General features: G+C 40.3%; 1 protein-coding gene across 2 annotated transcripts in view; it reads left to right on the forward strand.

Moving 5' to 3' along the window:
• Positions 1-2,737, forward strand: part of ARHGAP36 (Rho GTPase activating protein 36) — a 31,023-nt gene extending 28,286 nt beyond the window's left edge. Inside the window, exon 12 of one of the 2 annotated variants that reach the window (XM_065900593.1) lies at positions 1,527-1,684. In XM_065900593.1, the coding sequence (XP_065756665.1) occupies positions 1,527-1,684 (158 nt within the window). Of the gene's footprint in view, positions 1-1,526 lie in introns of both variants that reach the window. The other variant, XM_065900592.1, reaches the window with a different exon arrangement.
• The last annotated feature ends 14,760 nt before the right edge of the window (positions 2,738-17,497 follow it).

Below are 17,497 nucleotides of genomic sequence, written 5' to 3' on the forward strand. Positions count from 1 at the left end.
AAGCCTCAGATACTGATGAAATCCCAGACAATGAAGAAGCCCCTGACACTGACGGAATCCCAGACCATGCAGATGACTCAGATAATGATGAAAACCCAGATTCTGAAGAAGACCCCAATCTTGAAGAGGTCCCAGCCCTTGATGAAATCCAAAATGATGAAGCCTCAAATGCTGAAGAAGTTCCAGACCATGAAGAAGCCCCAGAGGTCAATGGGATTTCAGACTCTGGTGAAGACCTTGATTTTGATGAAGTCCCAGCTCTTCATGTGGTCCCAAGCCCTGAAGAAGCCCCTGGTGGTGATGAAATCCCAAATCATGAAGAATCCCCAGAGGTTAATGGGCTCTCAGACTCTGAAGAAGACCCCAGTCTTGAAGAGGTTCCAGCTCTTGATGGAGTCCCAAATGATGAAGAAACCACAGATACTGAAGAAATTCCAGATTATGAAGAAACTCCAGAAGTCAATGGAATTGCAGCCTCTGAAGAAGACTCCAACCCTGAAGAGGTCCCAGCCCTCCATGTGGTAACGAGCCCTGAAGATGTCTCTGATTTTGATGAAATTCAGAACCAGGAAGAATCTTCAGTTGTAAGTGGAGTCCCAAACGATGAAGAAGCCTCAGACGCTGAAGAAATCCCAGGACACAAAGAAGACTCTGATGTCAGTGGAATCCAAGACTCTGAAGAAAACCCCAATCTTGAAGAAGACACAGTTCTCAGTGTGGTTCCAGAGCCTGAGGGCACTCAAATTTGCAACAAAATTCCGGATTCTCAGAAAGACCTAGCCAACACTTTTGAAGAAGATGAAATTACAAATATGGCTCCAGAGCCTGAAGATGTTTCCATTCTTAATACAATTTCAGACCCTCAGCCAGACCTAGCTGTCAATCTTGAAGAAATCATGAATGTGGAAGCAGTCCCAATGCCTAGTAATCTTGACTCTAAAGAAGTTCAGAGTCCAAAGACCATCCAGTTCTGCAAAGAAGATGCAGCTGTTACATTTCCTGTAGATACCGCCTTCCTTAAAAACAAGTCTCAACCTGGCCAAGTCATGGACTACAGGTCCTCCTCAGAGTCATTGAAGACCGACACCTGCTTTCTCCCCTCCATGAAGTTCTGTAAGCTTCCGGCTCCAGCTTTGTTACTCATTTGCTTAGTAAAATTAGTCAGGCTGGTTGTAGGGTGGTGGTGGTTGTTAGGAGGACGCCCACTTCCTCGCTTCCCTGGTGGTATTGCCCGTTTGCTCTAAGCATGGGGTATCTGTCTCACTCTTTCTGTTCTCTAACATGGCCCTGCCCTCCTGCCCCCCCCCCCACACACACCCAGCTTCCACAGTGGGCCTAGATTTAGAGATGTATGTTCTACTGTTAGGCTGCAGTTTTCTTACATGTCAAATGGGGGTAATCATTTCTGCCCTAACTTCTTGCCTCATACTGTATTTGAAGCTCAAAATTAGGTCTTAGTTCCTTGGGTGCTGTGCAAAGTGTGAAGTCTAGAAACATAAGGAGTTAACATTGTTACTATTTTCCAGGTTCCTCTGAGGAGCCAGCTGTGCCTCCCGGCACTGCCCGTTCCCATGACGATGATGAAGGAGCGGGTAACCCCCCCATTCTGGAGCAAGACCGCCCATTGCTCCGTGTGCCCCGGGAGAAGGAGGCCAAAACTGGCATCGGCTACTTCTTTCCTTAGATGTTTTTCCTTCTATATGGTGCCAGACAGGGGGAAAGAGTGGGGGTAGACCTGGGATGTCACAGGAAACATTAAGGAGAGTCTTGAAGGTAAAGATCTGAGGGTAAGAAGGAGTTCCACCTGATGCTCGGGTCAGGCTGTGAATTCCAAACACACTACCAGCCCCTTTCCTGGGGATGCTCGGTCCCTTCAGCTGGTAAAAGTGGAGATGTTTCTGTGTCATGCTCAGGCGCCCTGGTGCTACCTTGCCTCTCTCTTTTACCCCTGATCCTGGCTTTCCCTTACTACAGCCGTTCCTTTAATTGATGTGACATTTGTGGTAAACACCTGTCCCAGAGAAGCTCACAAATCTCGAGGTGCTTTCCCTCCCCCAAAGAGGATTGCATGCTTTTCCTGACTTTCCTACCCTCCTCCTAAGAGCTCAATTGGAAAGGCCCTCAAGAGGCATGCTAGGATGTTAGGTCAGCCTACTGACAGCTGACAATTAATGCTAAACCATGTCACACCAACTCATAGCCGTGTCCCTGCAGCCACTCCACCGCCTCAGGATAATTTTGTCCAAATTATTTAGACCAATGGCTCATCAAACAGCCACTCCCCAAATCCTGAGAAACCCAACTAGCTTTTCTGGGGTCAAAAGTTAGAGGAAAAAAATTGATTTTATTACCTAGATCTGCTTTACAGATAGCTGGCAGCCACATCCTGTTGTCAGCAAAACAGCTAGTTAGGTACAAACACATAGTTCCAAGCAGTAAAAGTCACCTGATTACAAATGTTCTTAAATATCGTCTCTGTAGTTCCTCTATGCAGGACGGTACAAATTTGCGGGACGTGCTCTGGTAACACGCAGATATGGGTTATGTATGACATCCAAAATTATAGCTGTTATTGAGGGGTAACAACTGCTAAGGTCCATAGAATGAAGAATGTATTGTATTGAGGGGTAGAAATTGATCACACAATGGGTAACAACCGCAGAGCTCGAAGATTTGTGATTGTTAAAACTTCTCTGGCATTTAATCATTAATAAACATCTGTATTGTGACAGCAGCATATTCATGGCTTACTGTGTGTGTGTTTTTTTAATTTGAAATTTTGTTGGTGAGTTGGGAAGCTCTAGCTGGAGCTGAAGGGGAAAGAGAGGTGGGGAAGAGGAACGAAATAGAAGAGGGTGATGTGGAATAAAGGGCAGGGGTGACATGGTGTAAAGGGATGGAGTGAGTGAAATAAAGGGGAAGGGGTGATTTGGAATAAGGGGATGGAGAGAGATGGAATAAAGATGTGAAGTGGAATAGAGGGTAGTGATGTGGGGTACAAGAGAAGGGGTGATGGAGAATAGAGGGGAGGGTGATATGGGATAAAGGGATGGAGAGAAATGAAATAAAGGGAGGTGATGTGGGATAAGGGGGGTGAGGGGGATAAAGGAGAGGATGTTGGGGAATAAAGGGGAAGGGGTAATGTGGAATAAGGAGATGGAGAGAAATGGAAAAAAGGGGTGAGGTGGAAAAAAGGGGTGTGGTGTGTGATAAAGGACAGTAAAGTGGAAGAAAGGGGAAAGAGCTGTAACTGAATAAAGAGAATGTAGAAGGGATGAAGGAGAAGTAGGGGAAAAGAATAAAGCTTAAGAGGAGGCCCTCTAAAAGGAGAAAAGAGGGGAATAAACGGAGAGATCACTAGGTGCTCTCAACTGAGAAATTCCCCCTGGATTGGTCAAAAATTAAAACCTAGAAATATCCTGAGACATATGATTTCCAAGAGTAAGAGAAGAACATGCTCCTGTTTGATTGATGGGACCTCCAAACTTTCTTGAAAGCTTAAGACTTCATGACATGCTTGGAAATTTCACATGTCAGAGACAGAGTTCCAGAAAGTGGAACGATGTGTATTATTTATTTTTGCACACTTTACTTCAGGATATTTCCTTCTGTAGAGTTTTACAGACAGCAGAAAGGTAATGTTGGGTCCCTCCTATAATAATGATTATTTTACAATAATAATTATAATGATAGTTCACACATATCGAGTTCCTAAATGTGTTTAAAGCTTTACTTGCATCATTTTATTTAATATTCACAGCAACTCTATGAGATACATGTTACTGTCATCCTCATTTTCTTCTTGAGGAAGATGAGATACAGAGTGGTCAAATAACCTGCCCAAATTACACATCTGCTTAGTGGAAAACAGCCAGTCTTCAAAACTTTAACGACTAGATTATACTGGCTTATCCTAAAATTTTAGGATTCTTCCTTTGACACAAAGATGCACTGTGATGTCAGCAGTCAGTTTTTTGGGTTTGGATTTGCACTTTTAACAAGCAAGCTTCAGGTTCCTTCCTTATAGGTCCTTTTATCAGACAAGCCATTAGACAACAGCTGTGATATCTCAGACAGACCCTAGCAGTTGTATCTAGGACTCACAGATATTAAACCCAGCAGAAAATATAAAGCTCATCCATTCCAACTCTCTGTTATATGTATGGTCACAGTAGGGCTCATATTTGGAAAGGACTTACTTGAGGTCAGAGATCTGGATTAAGATCCAGACAGGCCTCTGACTGCCATTCCAGGACTTTATGGAGCTAAAATAGTGTGATATGTCCTTGGAAGAGTTCACCTGTGCTTTTCCCACTCAGCTTGAAAATCAGCAAATAAACCAGATAACAAGTAGGTAAGTAGATTGATTCAAAACATTCCCTTCACTTCCTGGCCTTCCCTGAAACCAGGTTTTCTCCTGATCTTATTGCTTCCCCTACATTCCCCCCTAGTGCTGACTACCAACCAAGGAGTTGGGGCTGAGAGTGGTGAGTAGATATGGGCATTATCCTCACTCTTCCCCATACTCTAAGGACCAGCTCAACGGGCTACCATGACACTCCAAGTCCTGTCCTCATCCTAGGTGACCTCAACAATATCTACGTGGAAGACCCATCCCACACCCTGGCCTTTCATCCTTTAACTTAGCATTTCAACCACCTGCAGCCACTTGGCATCACTAGGCATGACATCACTTCCAAAAGACTCAACTCCAGTATTCCACTGTGACTCAAGTCTCCTAACAATGGCTGGATTCCACGTCTTCTGCTATTTGGTCTTGTTGAGATGTCCAGTGCCTCAAGGCTTTTCTTTTCTCTTCACTTCTTTCCTTGTCCAGGCAGGATCTCAGGGCGTATTAATTTAGAACTGACTCAATCTTCATTCCCTTGCTCTTGAAATACCACGTCTGCACTATTTACTCTCAGCCTTGGGTCCCTCCAAGCATCTGATTCCTCCAATCTCATAATGACCACTGTGAGAAAATGTAGTAGCCCTCCAAATATTGGTTCATCTAATAGAATTTCCAACCTCAGCTGGGCCTTCAGGCCACTCAGCAATTCTCTTGCACACCCCAGGTCATGTCCTTCTCTAATTCTCCTCCCATTCATATTCCATTTCAATATCATCCCCCTCAAACAACAGCCCCTTTCACTCTAACTCATTCCCAATACATCCTCTCTTCTGCTTTATGCTTGTTTATTTTCCTCTTCTTTTTCTAGTTTCTTTAGGTAGGAACTTAGATTATTGATTTTCTCTTTTCTAATGTAAATGTTCAGTGCTTTAACAGTGTACCACAAGTTTTGATGTGTTGTATTTTCATTCAGTTCAATATATTTTTAAAATTTCCTTTGAGACTTTCTCATTGACCAATGGATTATATAGAGGGTTAGTTTACTTTTTAAGTGTTTTGAGATTTTTCTGCCATCTTTCTGTTATTGATTTGTAGTGCTGCCTGGCTCACCTGTGATAGGTGGGACTTTCATTTGATCCAGAAAAAGAATGAGCCTACCTGGGCCACCTTATGTTTCTAAAAATAAGCTGGTGTTCAGGAAATGGCAGTCCTGGGTCACTTTTCTTTCTTGGGTTAGAGGTGATAAGACAACTTTGTACTGTGCTGTTTCCCTAGTCCTAGGGTCCTAACCTTCCTCTTATATCTTTTAGAATTCTACTTTGGTTTTCTCTGAAGTTATTTCCAGGGCTTATATTTGTACTTGATAGGGCGGATCTTGGGAGCAAAAGGGCTATGTGATCTTCTCCTGAGCAGAAGTCTCCTGGTTATTCTTAAAAAGCTTTATTCAGATATAGTTTCCATAAGTTCCAATCTATAGTTTAGAGTGTACAATATTGTTAGTGTATTCACAGAGTTGTACAACCATTGCCATAATATAATTTAATAATATTTTCATCACTCCAAAAAGTAGCCACATACCAGTTAGCAGTCAATCTCTATCTTTCCTGTCCCCCAAGTTTAGGCAACCACCAAACTACTTTCTATCTTCATAGACTTCCCTATTCTGGACATTTCATATAAATGGAATCACACAGTATGTAATCTTTTGTGACTGGCTTCTTTCATGCAGCATAATATTTTCAAGATTCAACCATGTCATAGCATGTAACAGAACTTTATTGTTTTTTAATGTCAAATAATATTTCATCATTATTTTGGATATGCCATATGGATATGCCATATTTAATTCATATTTACCTACAAATAATGATGTTGAACATTTTCATATTTTCCCCCATCCTTTGGTCATATATCTTCTGCCTATTTTCAAGTGAGATTTTTGATTGTGTTGAAAGTTTTTTTTATATATTCTGGATAATTTTTTTCCTGTCTGTGACTTGTTTTTCATTCTCTTAATGGAATCTTCTGAAGAGCAGAAGTTTTCAAATTTTTTTGAAATTTATTTATTTTTGGCTGCATTGGGTCTTTGTTGCTGTGCATGGGCTTTCTCTAGTTGCAGCGAGCAGGGGCTACTCTTTGCTGCAGTGTGTGGGCTTATTGCAGTGGCTTCTCTTGTTGCAGAGCACAGACTCTAGCTGTGCGGGCTTCAGTAGTTGTGGCATGTGGGCTCAGTAGTTGTGGCTCACGGGCTCTAGAGTGCAGGCTAGAGTGGCACACTGGCTTATTTGCTCCTCGGCATGTGGGATCTTCCTGGACCAGGGATCAAACCCGTGTCCCCTGCATTTGGCAGGCGGATTCCCGAACACTGCACCACCAGGGAAGTCCCAGAAGTTTTTAATTTTAATGAAGCTCAGTTTACCATGTTAAAAATGTTTAGAATTTTACTTTTGGTGTCATTTCTAAGAAATCATTGCCTACCGCATGCTCACTAAGCATTCTCTCAAAGTCTGCACCAGACCAAGGAGATGATTGGTCTAAGGTGCAAAATTTAAGGAGTATCTCTCAAGGTTGCGCAAATCCCCGAGAGTGAGGACGTTCTTAAATTTTGCACCCTAGGCCCCTCATTTGCCTGGTCCTGTTTTCTGCTATGTTTTATCCAATAAGTTTTATAGTTTTATTTATCCAATCATCAGTTGAGAGCCAAATGGGTTGTTTCCACTTTTCTTATTGTAAATAATGCTGCTATGAAATTCATGTACAAGTTTTTGTGCAGAGATACGTTTTCATTTTTCTTAGGTATGTACCTAGGAGTGGAATTGCTGGGTCATATGGTAACTCTATTTTTAAACACTTTTGGAAACTGTCAGTTTTTTAAAGTGATTCTATCATTTTACATTCCTACCAGCAATGCATGAGATTTCCAATTTCTTCACATTTTTGTCAACAATTTTTATTACCTTTTTAAAAAGTTATTATTGCAGTCCTTCTAGTGGTGTGAATGGTTTCTCATCGTGGTTTTGATTTACATTTCTCTGAAGACTAGTGATGCTAATCAATGTAATATACCATATTAAGAAACTAAAACTTTAAAAAATTTTAGTTTTTCTATTTCTGCCTACAATTTATTTGGAGTTGAATTTATATACAGTGTGAAGTATGGATTGAAATTCATTTTTTGATTCTATACATATATGCACATTTTCTAATACCATTTAATGAAAAGACTATAATTTATCCATTTAATTGCCATTATAACTTTGTCAAAAATTGGTTGATCATTCATTTTGTGTATATTTCTGCGTTTTCTCTCTGTTTGATGGATCTATTTTTCTATTTTTATGTCAGTACCATCTTTCTTGATTACTGTAGACTTATAATAAATCTTTAAATAGGGGAGTGTCAGCTGCCTATTTTTGTCCCCAGCTTTATTGAGGTATAAATGACATATAACGTTGTGTAACCTTAAGGTATACAACATGACAATTTGATACATGTCTATTTCTCAAAATGTTTACCACAGCAAGGTTAGTTAACACAGCTTACCTCACATAATTACCATTTTGTTGTAATGGTGATGGTGGTGAGAACATTAGAGATCTACTCTCCTAGCAACTTTCAAGTATACAATACAGTACTATCAACTACAGTCACCATGCTGTACATTATATCCCTGGAAATTATACATCTTATTCAAAGTTTGTGCCCTTTGACCAATACCTCCTTATTTCCCACCCCTCAGCTACTGGCAACCCAGCCACCATTCTACTCTTTCTATGAGTTTGATGTTTTTAGAGTCTACATATAAAGTGAGATCATACGGTGTTTGTTTTTCTCTGTATGACTTATTTCGCTTAGCATGATGCTTTCAAGGGGTATCTACGTTGTTGCAAATGGCAGAATTTCCTTCTTTTTTATAGCTGAATTATGTATCTATATCTGTATCTACCTATCTACCTGTATAGATAGATATAGATTTAGATACAAATATAGATATAGATCGCACATTTTCTCTATTGATTTATCCATTGATGGACACTTAGGCTGTATCCATGTCTTGGCTGTTGTGAATAATGCTGTAATAAACATGGGAGTACGGATACCTCTTTGATACCCTGTTTTCATTTCCTTTGGGTATGTACCCAAGTGGATTTCTGGGTCATGTGGTAGTTCTATTTTAATTTTATGAGGAACCTCCATTCTGTCTTCCACAGTGGCTTTACAACTTACATTTCTAACAGCACTGCACAGGGTTCCTTATTCTCCACATCTTCGCCAGCATTTGTTATTGCTTATCTTTTTGATAACAGCCATTCTAAAAGGTATATGAGTAATACATCATTGTGGCTTTGATTTGCATTTCCCTGATGATTAGCGACACTGAGCACCTTTTAATGTATGTGTTAACCATTTATGTATTCTTTGGAAAATAAATGTCTTTTCAAGTCCTCAACCCATTTTTTTTTACATCTTTATTGGAGTATAATTGCTTTACAATGGTGTGTTAGTTTCTGCTTTATAACAAAGTGAATCAGTTATATATATACATATGTCCCCATATCTCTTCCCTCTTGCATCACACTCCCTCCCACCCTTCCAGGCGGTCACAAAGCACCGAGCTGATCTCCCTGTGCTATGCAGCTGCTTCCCACTAGCTATCTACCTTACATTTGGTGGTGTATATATATCCATGCCTCTCTCTCGTTTTGTCACAGCTTAACATTCCCCCTCCCCATATCCTCAAGTCCATTCTCTAGTAGGTCTGTGCCTTTATACCTGTCTTACCCCTAGGTTCTTCATGACATTTTTTTCTTAAATTCCATATATATGTGTTAGCATACAGTATTTGTCTTTCTCTTTCTGACTCACTTCACTCTGTATGACAGACTCTACGTCCATCCACCTCAGTACAAATAACTCAATTTCATTTCTTTTTATGGCTGAGTAATATTCCATTGTATATATGTGCCACATCTTCTTTATCCATTCATCTGTTGATGGACAATTAGGTTGTTTCCATCTCCGGGCTATTGTAAATAGAGCTGCAATGAACATTTTGGTACATGACTCTTTTTGAATTATGGTTTTCTCAGGGTATATGCCCAGTAGTGGGATTGCTGGGTCATATGGTAGTTCTATTTGTAGTCTTTTAAGGAACCTCCATACTGTTCTCCACAGTGGCTGTATCAATTTACATTCCCACCAACAGTGCAAGAGGGTTCCATTTTCTCCACACCCTCTCCAGCATTTATTGTTTCTAGATTTTTTTGGTGATGGCCATTCTGACTGGTGTGAGATGATATCCCATTGAGGTTTTGATTTGCATTTCTCTAATGATTAATGATGTTGAGCATTCTTTCATGTGTTTGTTGGCAGACTGTATATCTTCTTTGGAAACATGTCCATTTAGATCTTCTGCCCATTTTTGGATTGGGTTGTGTTTTTTTTTGTTATTGAGCTGCATGAGCTGCTTATAAATTTTGGAGATTAATCCTTTCTCAGTTGCTTCATTTGCAAATATTTTCTCCCATTCTGAGGGTTGTCTTTTGGTCTTGTTTATGGTTTCCTTTGCTGTGCAAAAGCTTTGAAGTTTCATTAGGTCCCATTTGTTTATTTTTGGTTTTATTTCCATTTCCCTAGGAGGTGGGTCAAAAAGGATCTTGCTGTGATTTATGTCATAGAGTGTTCTGCCTAGGTTTTCCTCTAAGAGTTTGATAGTTTCTGGCCTTACATTTAGGTCTTTAATCCATTTTGAGCTTATTTTTGTGTATGGTGTTAGGGAGTGATCTAATCTCATACTTTTACATGTACATGTCCAGTTTTCCCAGCACCACTTATTGAAGAGGCTGACCTTTCTCCACTGTACATTCCTGCCTCCTTTATCAAAGATAAGGTGACCATATGTGTGTGGGTTTATCTCTGGGCTTTCTATTCTGTTCCATTGATCTATCTTTCTGTTTTTGTGCAAGTACCATACTGCCTTGATTACTGTAGCTTTGTAGTATAGTCTGAAGTCAGGGAGCCTGATTCCTCCAGCTCCATTTTTCTTTCTCAAGATTGCTTTGGCTATTCGGGGCCTTTTGTGTTTCCATACAAATTGTGAAATTTTTTGTTCTAGTTCTGTAAAAAATGCCAGTGGTAGTTTGATAGGGATTGCATTGAATCTGTAGATTGCTTTGGGGAGTAGAGTCATTTTCACAATGTTGATTCTCCCAATCCAAGAACATGGTGTATCTCTCCATCTATTTGTATCATCTTTAATTTATTTCATCAGTGTCTTATAATTGTCTGCATACAGGTCTTTTGTCTCCTTAGGTAGGTTTATTCCTAGATATTTTATTCTTTTTGTTGCAATGGTAAATGGGAGTGTTTTCTTGATTTCACTTTCAGATTTTTCATCATTAGTGTATAGGAATGCAAGAGATTTCTTTGCATTAATTTTGTATCCTGCAACTTTACCAAATTCATTGATTAGCTCTAGGAGTTTTCTGGTGGCATCTTTAGGATTCTCTATGTTTAGTATCATGTCATTTGCAAACAGTGACAGCTTTACTTCTTCTTTTCCAAATTGGATTCCTTTTATTTCCTTTTCTTATCTGATTGCTGTGGCTAAAACTTCCAAAACTATGTTGAATAAGAGTGGTGAGAGTGGGCAACCTTGTCTTGTTCCTGATCTTAGTGGAAATGTTTTCAGTTTTTCACCATTGAGGATGATGTTGGCTATGGGTTTGTCATATATGGCCTTTATTATGTTGAGGAAAGTTCTCTCTATGCCTACTTTCTGCAGGGCTTTTTTAAAATCTTAAATGGGTGTTGAATTTTGTTGAAAGCTTTCTCTGCATGTATTGAGATGATCATATGGTTTTTCTCCTTCAATTTGTTAATATGGTGTATTACGTTGATTGACTTGCGTATATTGAAGAATCCTTGCATTTCTGGAATAAACCCCACTTGATCATGATCTATGAACCGTTTAATGTGCTGTTGGACTCTGTTTGCTAGTATTTTGTTGAGGATTTTTGCATCTATGTTCATCAGTGATATTGGTCTGTAGTTTTATTTCTTTGTGACATCCTTGTCTGGTTTTGGTATCTGGGTGATGGTGGCCTCGTAGAAGGAGTTTGGGAGTGTTCCTCCCTCTGATATATTCTGGAAGAGTTTGAGAAGGATAGGTGTTATCTCTTCTCTAAATGTTTGATAGAATTCGCCTGTGAAGCCATCAGGTTCTGGGGTTTTGTTTGTTGGAAGATTTTTAATCACAGTTTCAATTTCAGTGCTTGTGATTGGTCTGTTCATATTTTCTATTTCTTCCTGATTCAGTCTTGGCAGGTTGTACATTTCTAAGAATTTGTCCATTTCTTCCAGGTTGTCCATTTTATTGGCATAGAGTTGCTTGTAGTAATCTCTCATGATCTTTTGTATTTCTGCAGTGTCAGTTTTTACTTCTCCTTTCTCATTTCTAATTCTATTGATTTGAGTCTTCTCCCTTTTTTTCTTGATGAGTCTGGCTAATGGTTTATCAATTTTGTTTATCTTCTCAAAGAATCAGCTTTTAGTTTTATTGATCTTTGCTACCGTTTCCTTCATTTCTTTTTCATTTATTTCTGATCTGACTTTTATGATTTCTTTCCTTCTGCTAACTGGTTTTTTTTGTTCTTCTTTCTCTAATTGCTTTAGGTGTAAGGTTAGGTTGTTTATTCGAGATGTTTCCTGTTTCTTAATGTAGGAATGTATTGCTATAAAGTTCCATCTTAGAACTGCTTTTGCTGCATCCTATAGATTTTGGGTCATTGTGTCTCCATTGTCATTTTTTTCTAGGTATTTTTTTATTTCCTCTTTGATTTCTTCAGTGATCACTTCGTTATTAAGTAGTGTATTGTTTAGCCTCCATGTGTTTGTATATTTTACAGATCTTTTCCTGTAATTGACATTTAGTCTCATAGCATTGTGGTCAGAAAAGGTACTTGATACAATTTCAATTTTCTTAAATTTACCAAGGCTTGATTTGTGACCCAAGATATGATCTATCCTGGAGAATGTTCCATGAGCACTTGAGAAGAATATGTATTCTGTTGTTTTTGGAAGGAATGTCCTATAAATATCAATTAAGTCCATCTTGTTTAATGTATCATTTAAAGCTTGTGTTTCCTTATTTATGTTCATTTTGGATGATCTGTCCATTGGTGAAAGTGGGGTGTTAAAGTCCCCTACAATGAATGTGTTACTATCGATTTCCCCTTTTATGGCTGTTAGTATTTGCTTTATGTATTGAGGTGCTCCTATGTTGCATGCATAAATATTTTCAATTGTTATATCTTCTTCTTGGATCGATCCCTTGATCATTATGTAGTGTCCTTCTTTGTCTCTTCTAATAGTCTTTATTTTAAAGTCTATTTTGTCTGATATGAGTACTGCTACTCCAGGTTTCTTTTGGTTTCCATTTGCATGAAATATCTTTTTCCATCCCCTTACTTTCAGTCTGTATGTGTCTCTAGGTCTGAAGTGGGTCTCTTGTAGACAGTAAATATATGGGTCTTGTTTTTGTATCCATTCAGCCAAACTGTGTCTTTTGGTGGGAGCATTTAGTCCATTTACATTTAAGGTAATTATTGATACATATGTTCCTATTCCCATTTTCTTGTTTTGGGTTCGTTATTGTAGGTCTTTTCCTTCTCTTGTGTTTCTTGCCTAGAGAAGTTCCTTTAGCATTTGTTGTAAAGCTGGTTTGGTGGTGCTGAACTCTCTCAGCTTTTGCTTGTCTGCAAAGTTTTAAATTTCTCTGGCAACTCTGAATGAGATCCTTGCTGGGTAGAGTAATGTTGGTTGCAGGCTTTTCTCCTTCATCACTTTAAATATGTCCTGCCAGTCCCTTCTGGCTTGCAGAGTCCTGCCAATCCTTTCCGGCTTGCAGAGTTTCTACTGAAAGTTCAGCTGTAAACCTTATGGGGATTCCCTTGTGTGTTATTTGTTGTTTTTCCCTTGCTGCTTTTAATATGTTTTCTTTGTATTTAATTTTTGACAGTTTGATTAATATGTGTCTTGGTGTATTTGTCCTTGGGTTTATCCTGTATGGGACTCTCTGTGCTTCCTGGACTTGATTAACTATTTCCTTTCCCATATTAGGGACGTTTTCAACTATAATCTCTTCAAATATTTTCTCAGTCCCTTTCTTTTTCTCTTCTTCTTCTGGAACCCCTATAATTCGAATGTTGGTGCGTTTAATGTTGTCCCAGAGGTCTCTGAGACTGTCCTCAGTTCTTTTTTTTTTTTTTTTTTTTTTTGCGGTACGCGGGCCTCTCACTGTTGTGGCCTCTCCCGCTGCGGAGCACAGGCTCCGGACGCGCAGGCTCAGCGGCCATGGCTCACGGGCCCAGCCGCTCCGCGGCATGTGGGATCTTCCCGGATCGGGATACGAACCCGTGTCCCCTGCATCGGCAGGCGGACTCCCAACCACTGCGCCACCAGGGAAGCCCGTGTCCTCAGTTCTTTTCATTCATTTTTGTTTATTCTGCTCTGCAGTAATTATTTCCACTATTTTATCTTCCAGGTCACTTATCCATTCTTCTGCCTCAGTTATTCTGCTATTGATCCCATCTAGAGTATTTTTAATGTCATTTATTGTGTTGTTCATCGTTGTTTGTATAATCTTTAGTTCTTCTAGGTCCTTGTTAAATGTTTCTTGCAATTTGTCTATTCTATTTCCAAGATTCTGGATCATCTTTACTATCATTATTCTGAATTCTTTTTCAGGTAGACTGCCTATTTCGTCTTCATTTGTTAGGTTTGGTGGGTTTTTATCTTGCTCCTTCATCTGCTGTGTGTTTTTCTGTCTTCTCATTTTGCTTATCTTACTGTGTTTGGGGTCTCCTTTTTGCAGGCTGCAGGTTCGTAGTTCCCGTTGTTTTTGGTGTCTGTCCCCAGTGGCTAAAGTTGGTTCACTGGGTTGTGTAGGCTTCCTGGTGGAGGGGACTAGTGCCTGTGTTCTGGTGGATGAGGCTGGATCTTGTCTTTCTGGTGGGCAGGTCCACGTCTGGTGGTGTGTTTTGGGGTGTCTGTGGACTTTTTATGATTTTAGGCAGCCTCTCTGCTAATGGGTGGGGTTGTGTTCCTGTCTTGCTAGTTGTTTGGCATAGGATGTCCATCACTGTAGCTTGCTGGTCATTGAGCGAAGTTGGGTGCTGTTGTTGAGATGGAGATCTCTGGGAGATTTTTGCCGTTTGATATTATGTGGAGCTGGGAGGTCTCTTGTGGACCAGTGTCCTGAAATTGGCTCTCCCACCTCAGAGGCACAGCACTGACTCTTGGCTGCAGCACTAAGAGCCTCTCATCCACTCGGCTCAGGAGAAAAGGGAGATAAAGTAGAAAGAATGAAAGAAAGAAAGATAGATAGAAGGAAAGAAAGAAAGAAAGAAAGAAAGGGAGGAAGGAAGGGAGGGAGGGAGGGAGGGAGGGAGGGAGGAAGGAAGGAAGGAAGGAAGGAGGGAAGGGAAAAAAGAAAGAAAGATAAAGTGAAATAAAATAAAGATAAAATATAATAAAGTTATTAAAATAAAAAAAGTTTTTAAGAGAAAAAAAAGAAAAAAATTTAAATAAAAGGACAGATAGAACCCTAGGACAAATGGTGGAAGCAAAGCTATACAGACAAAATCTCACACAGAAGCATACACATACACACTCAGTAAAAGAGGAAAAGGGGGGAAAAAATCATAAATCTTGCTCTCAAAGTCCACCTCCTCAATTTGGGATGATTCATTGTCTAACGGAGGGAAGGAGGCAAAGAAAGAAAGAAAGAAAAAAGATAAAATAAAATAATTAAACTAAAAAATAATTATTAAGAAAAAAAATTAAAAAAAAAAACAAGAACAAAAGAAAACGGATGGATAGAACCCTAGGACAAATGGTGGAAGCATAGCTATAGAGACAAAATCTCTCACAGGAGCACACACATACACACTCGCAAAAGAGGAAATGGGGAAAAAATCATAAATCTTCCTCTCAGAGTCCACCCCGTTAATTTGGGATGATCGTTGTCTATTCAGGTATTCCACAGATGCAGGTACATCACGTTGATTGTGGAGCTTTAATCCGCTGCTCCTGAGGCTGCTGAGAGAGATTTCCCTTTCTCTTCTTTGTTCTCACAGCTCCCAGGGCTCAGCTTTGGATTTGGCCCCGCTTCTGCGTGTAGGTCGCCTGAGGGCATCTGTTCTTCGCTCAGGCAGGACGGGGTTAAAGGAGCCGCTGATTCAGGGGCTCTGGCTCACTCAGGCCAGGGGGAGGGAGGGGCACGGCGTGCGGGGCGGGCCTGCGGCGGCAGAGGCCGGCGTGACGTTGCACCAGCGTGAAGCGCGCTGTGCGTTCTCCTGGGTAAGTTGTCCCTGGATCCCGGGACCCTGGCAGTGGCGGGCTGCACAGGCTCCCCGGAAGTGGGGTGTGGATAGTGACCTGTGCTCGCACACAGGCTTCTTGGTGGCGGCAGCAGCAGCCTTAGCATCCCATGCGCGTCTCTGGGGTCTGCGCTTTTAGCCGCGGCTCGCGCCCGTCTCTGGAGCTCCTTGAAGCAGCGCTCTTAATACCCTCTCCTCGCGCATCAGGAAACAAAGAGGGAAGAAAAAGTCTCTTGCCTCTTCGGCAGGTCCAGACTTTTCCCCGGACTCCCTCCTGGCTAGCCGTGGCGCACTAGCCCCTTCAGGCTTTGTTCACGCCGCCAACCCCAGTCCTCTCCCTGCGCTCGGACCGAAGCCTGAGCCTCAGCTCCCAGCCCCGCCCGCCCCGTTGAGTGAGCAGACAAGCGTCTCGGCCTGGTGAGTGCCTGCCGGTCGGCCCCAATTCTCTGTGCGGGAATCTCTTCGCTTTGCCTTCTGCACCCCTGTTGCTGCGCTCTGCTCCGTGGCTCCGAAGCTTTCCCTCAACCCATTTTTAAATAAGACTATTTGTTTTTGCTATTCAGTTGTATGAGTCTCATATATTTTGGATATTAACCCCTTATCAGATATGTGGTTCACAAGTATTTTCTCCTATTCAGTAAGTTACCTTTTCATTTTGCTGATTGTTTCTATTGCTGTACAAAAGCTTTTTGGTTTGATTTAGTCCAGCTTGTTTACTTTTGCTGTCGTATCCAAAAAATTGTTGCCAAAACCAATGTTGAGGAGATTTCCCCCTATGCTGTTTTCTTCTAGTAGTTTCACAGTTTTGGGTTTTACATTTGTCTTTAATCTATTTTGAGTAAGTTTTTGTGAGTGCCATAAGATAGGCATCCAATTTCGTTCTTTTGCTTGTGTTTATCCAGTTTTCCCAATACAATATTTTTGAAGAGACTATCCTTTCCCCACTGTGTACAGTTGACCCTTGAACAACACGTGTTTGAATTGCATGGGTCCACTTATGGGCAGAATTTTTCAATAAATTCATATTGCAGGACTACATGATCTGTGGTTAGTTTAATACTCAGATTTGGAAACATGGATAGAGAGGGCTGACTGTAAAATTATATACAGATTTTTGACTGTGTGGGGGTTGGTGCCCCTAACCCCCATGTTGTTCAAGAGTCAACTGTATTTTTGGCCTTCTCATCAAATATTAGTTGACCATATATGCAGGGGCTTATTTTGGGCTTTCTACTCTGTTCCAGTGGTCTACACCAGTAATATACTGTTTTGATTACTTTAGCTTTGTAATATAGTGTGAAATCAAGAAGTATGATGCTTCCAGCTTTGTTCCTTTTCTTTCTTTCAGAATCGTTTTGGCTATTTGGGATATTTTGTGGTTCCATACAAATTTGGGGATTTTTTTTCTATTCCTGTGAAAAATGCCACTGGAATTTTGATAAGAATTGCTCTGAGTCTATAGATTGCTTTAGGTAGTATGGACATTTTAGCAATATTAATTCTTGCAATTCAAGAACACGGGATAACTTTCCATTTGTTTGTGTCTTCAATTACTTTCATCAAAGTCTTGTAGTTTTCGGTGTACAGATCTTTCACTTCCTTGGTTAAATTTTTGCCTAAATATTTTATTGTTTTTGATGCTGCTGTGAATGAGATATTCTTAATTTCTTTTCAGTTATTTTACTGTTAGCATATAGAAACACAACTGATTTCCATATGTTGATTTCATATCCTGCAACTTTACTGAATTCGTTGATCAGTTCCA

Source organism: Phocoena phocoena, chromosome X, assembly GCF_963924675.1.
Source record: "Phocoena phocoena chromosome X, mPhoPho1.1, whole genome shotgun sequence".
NCBI lineage: Eukaryota > Metazoa > Chordata > Mammalia > Artiodactyla > Phocoenidae > Phocoena > Phocoena phocoena.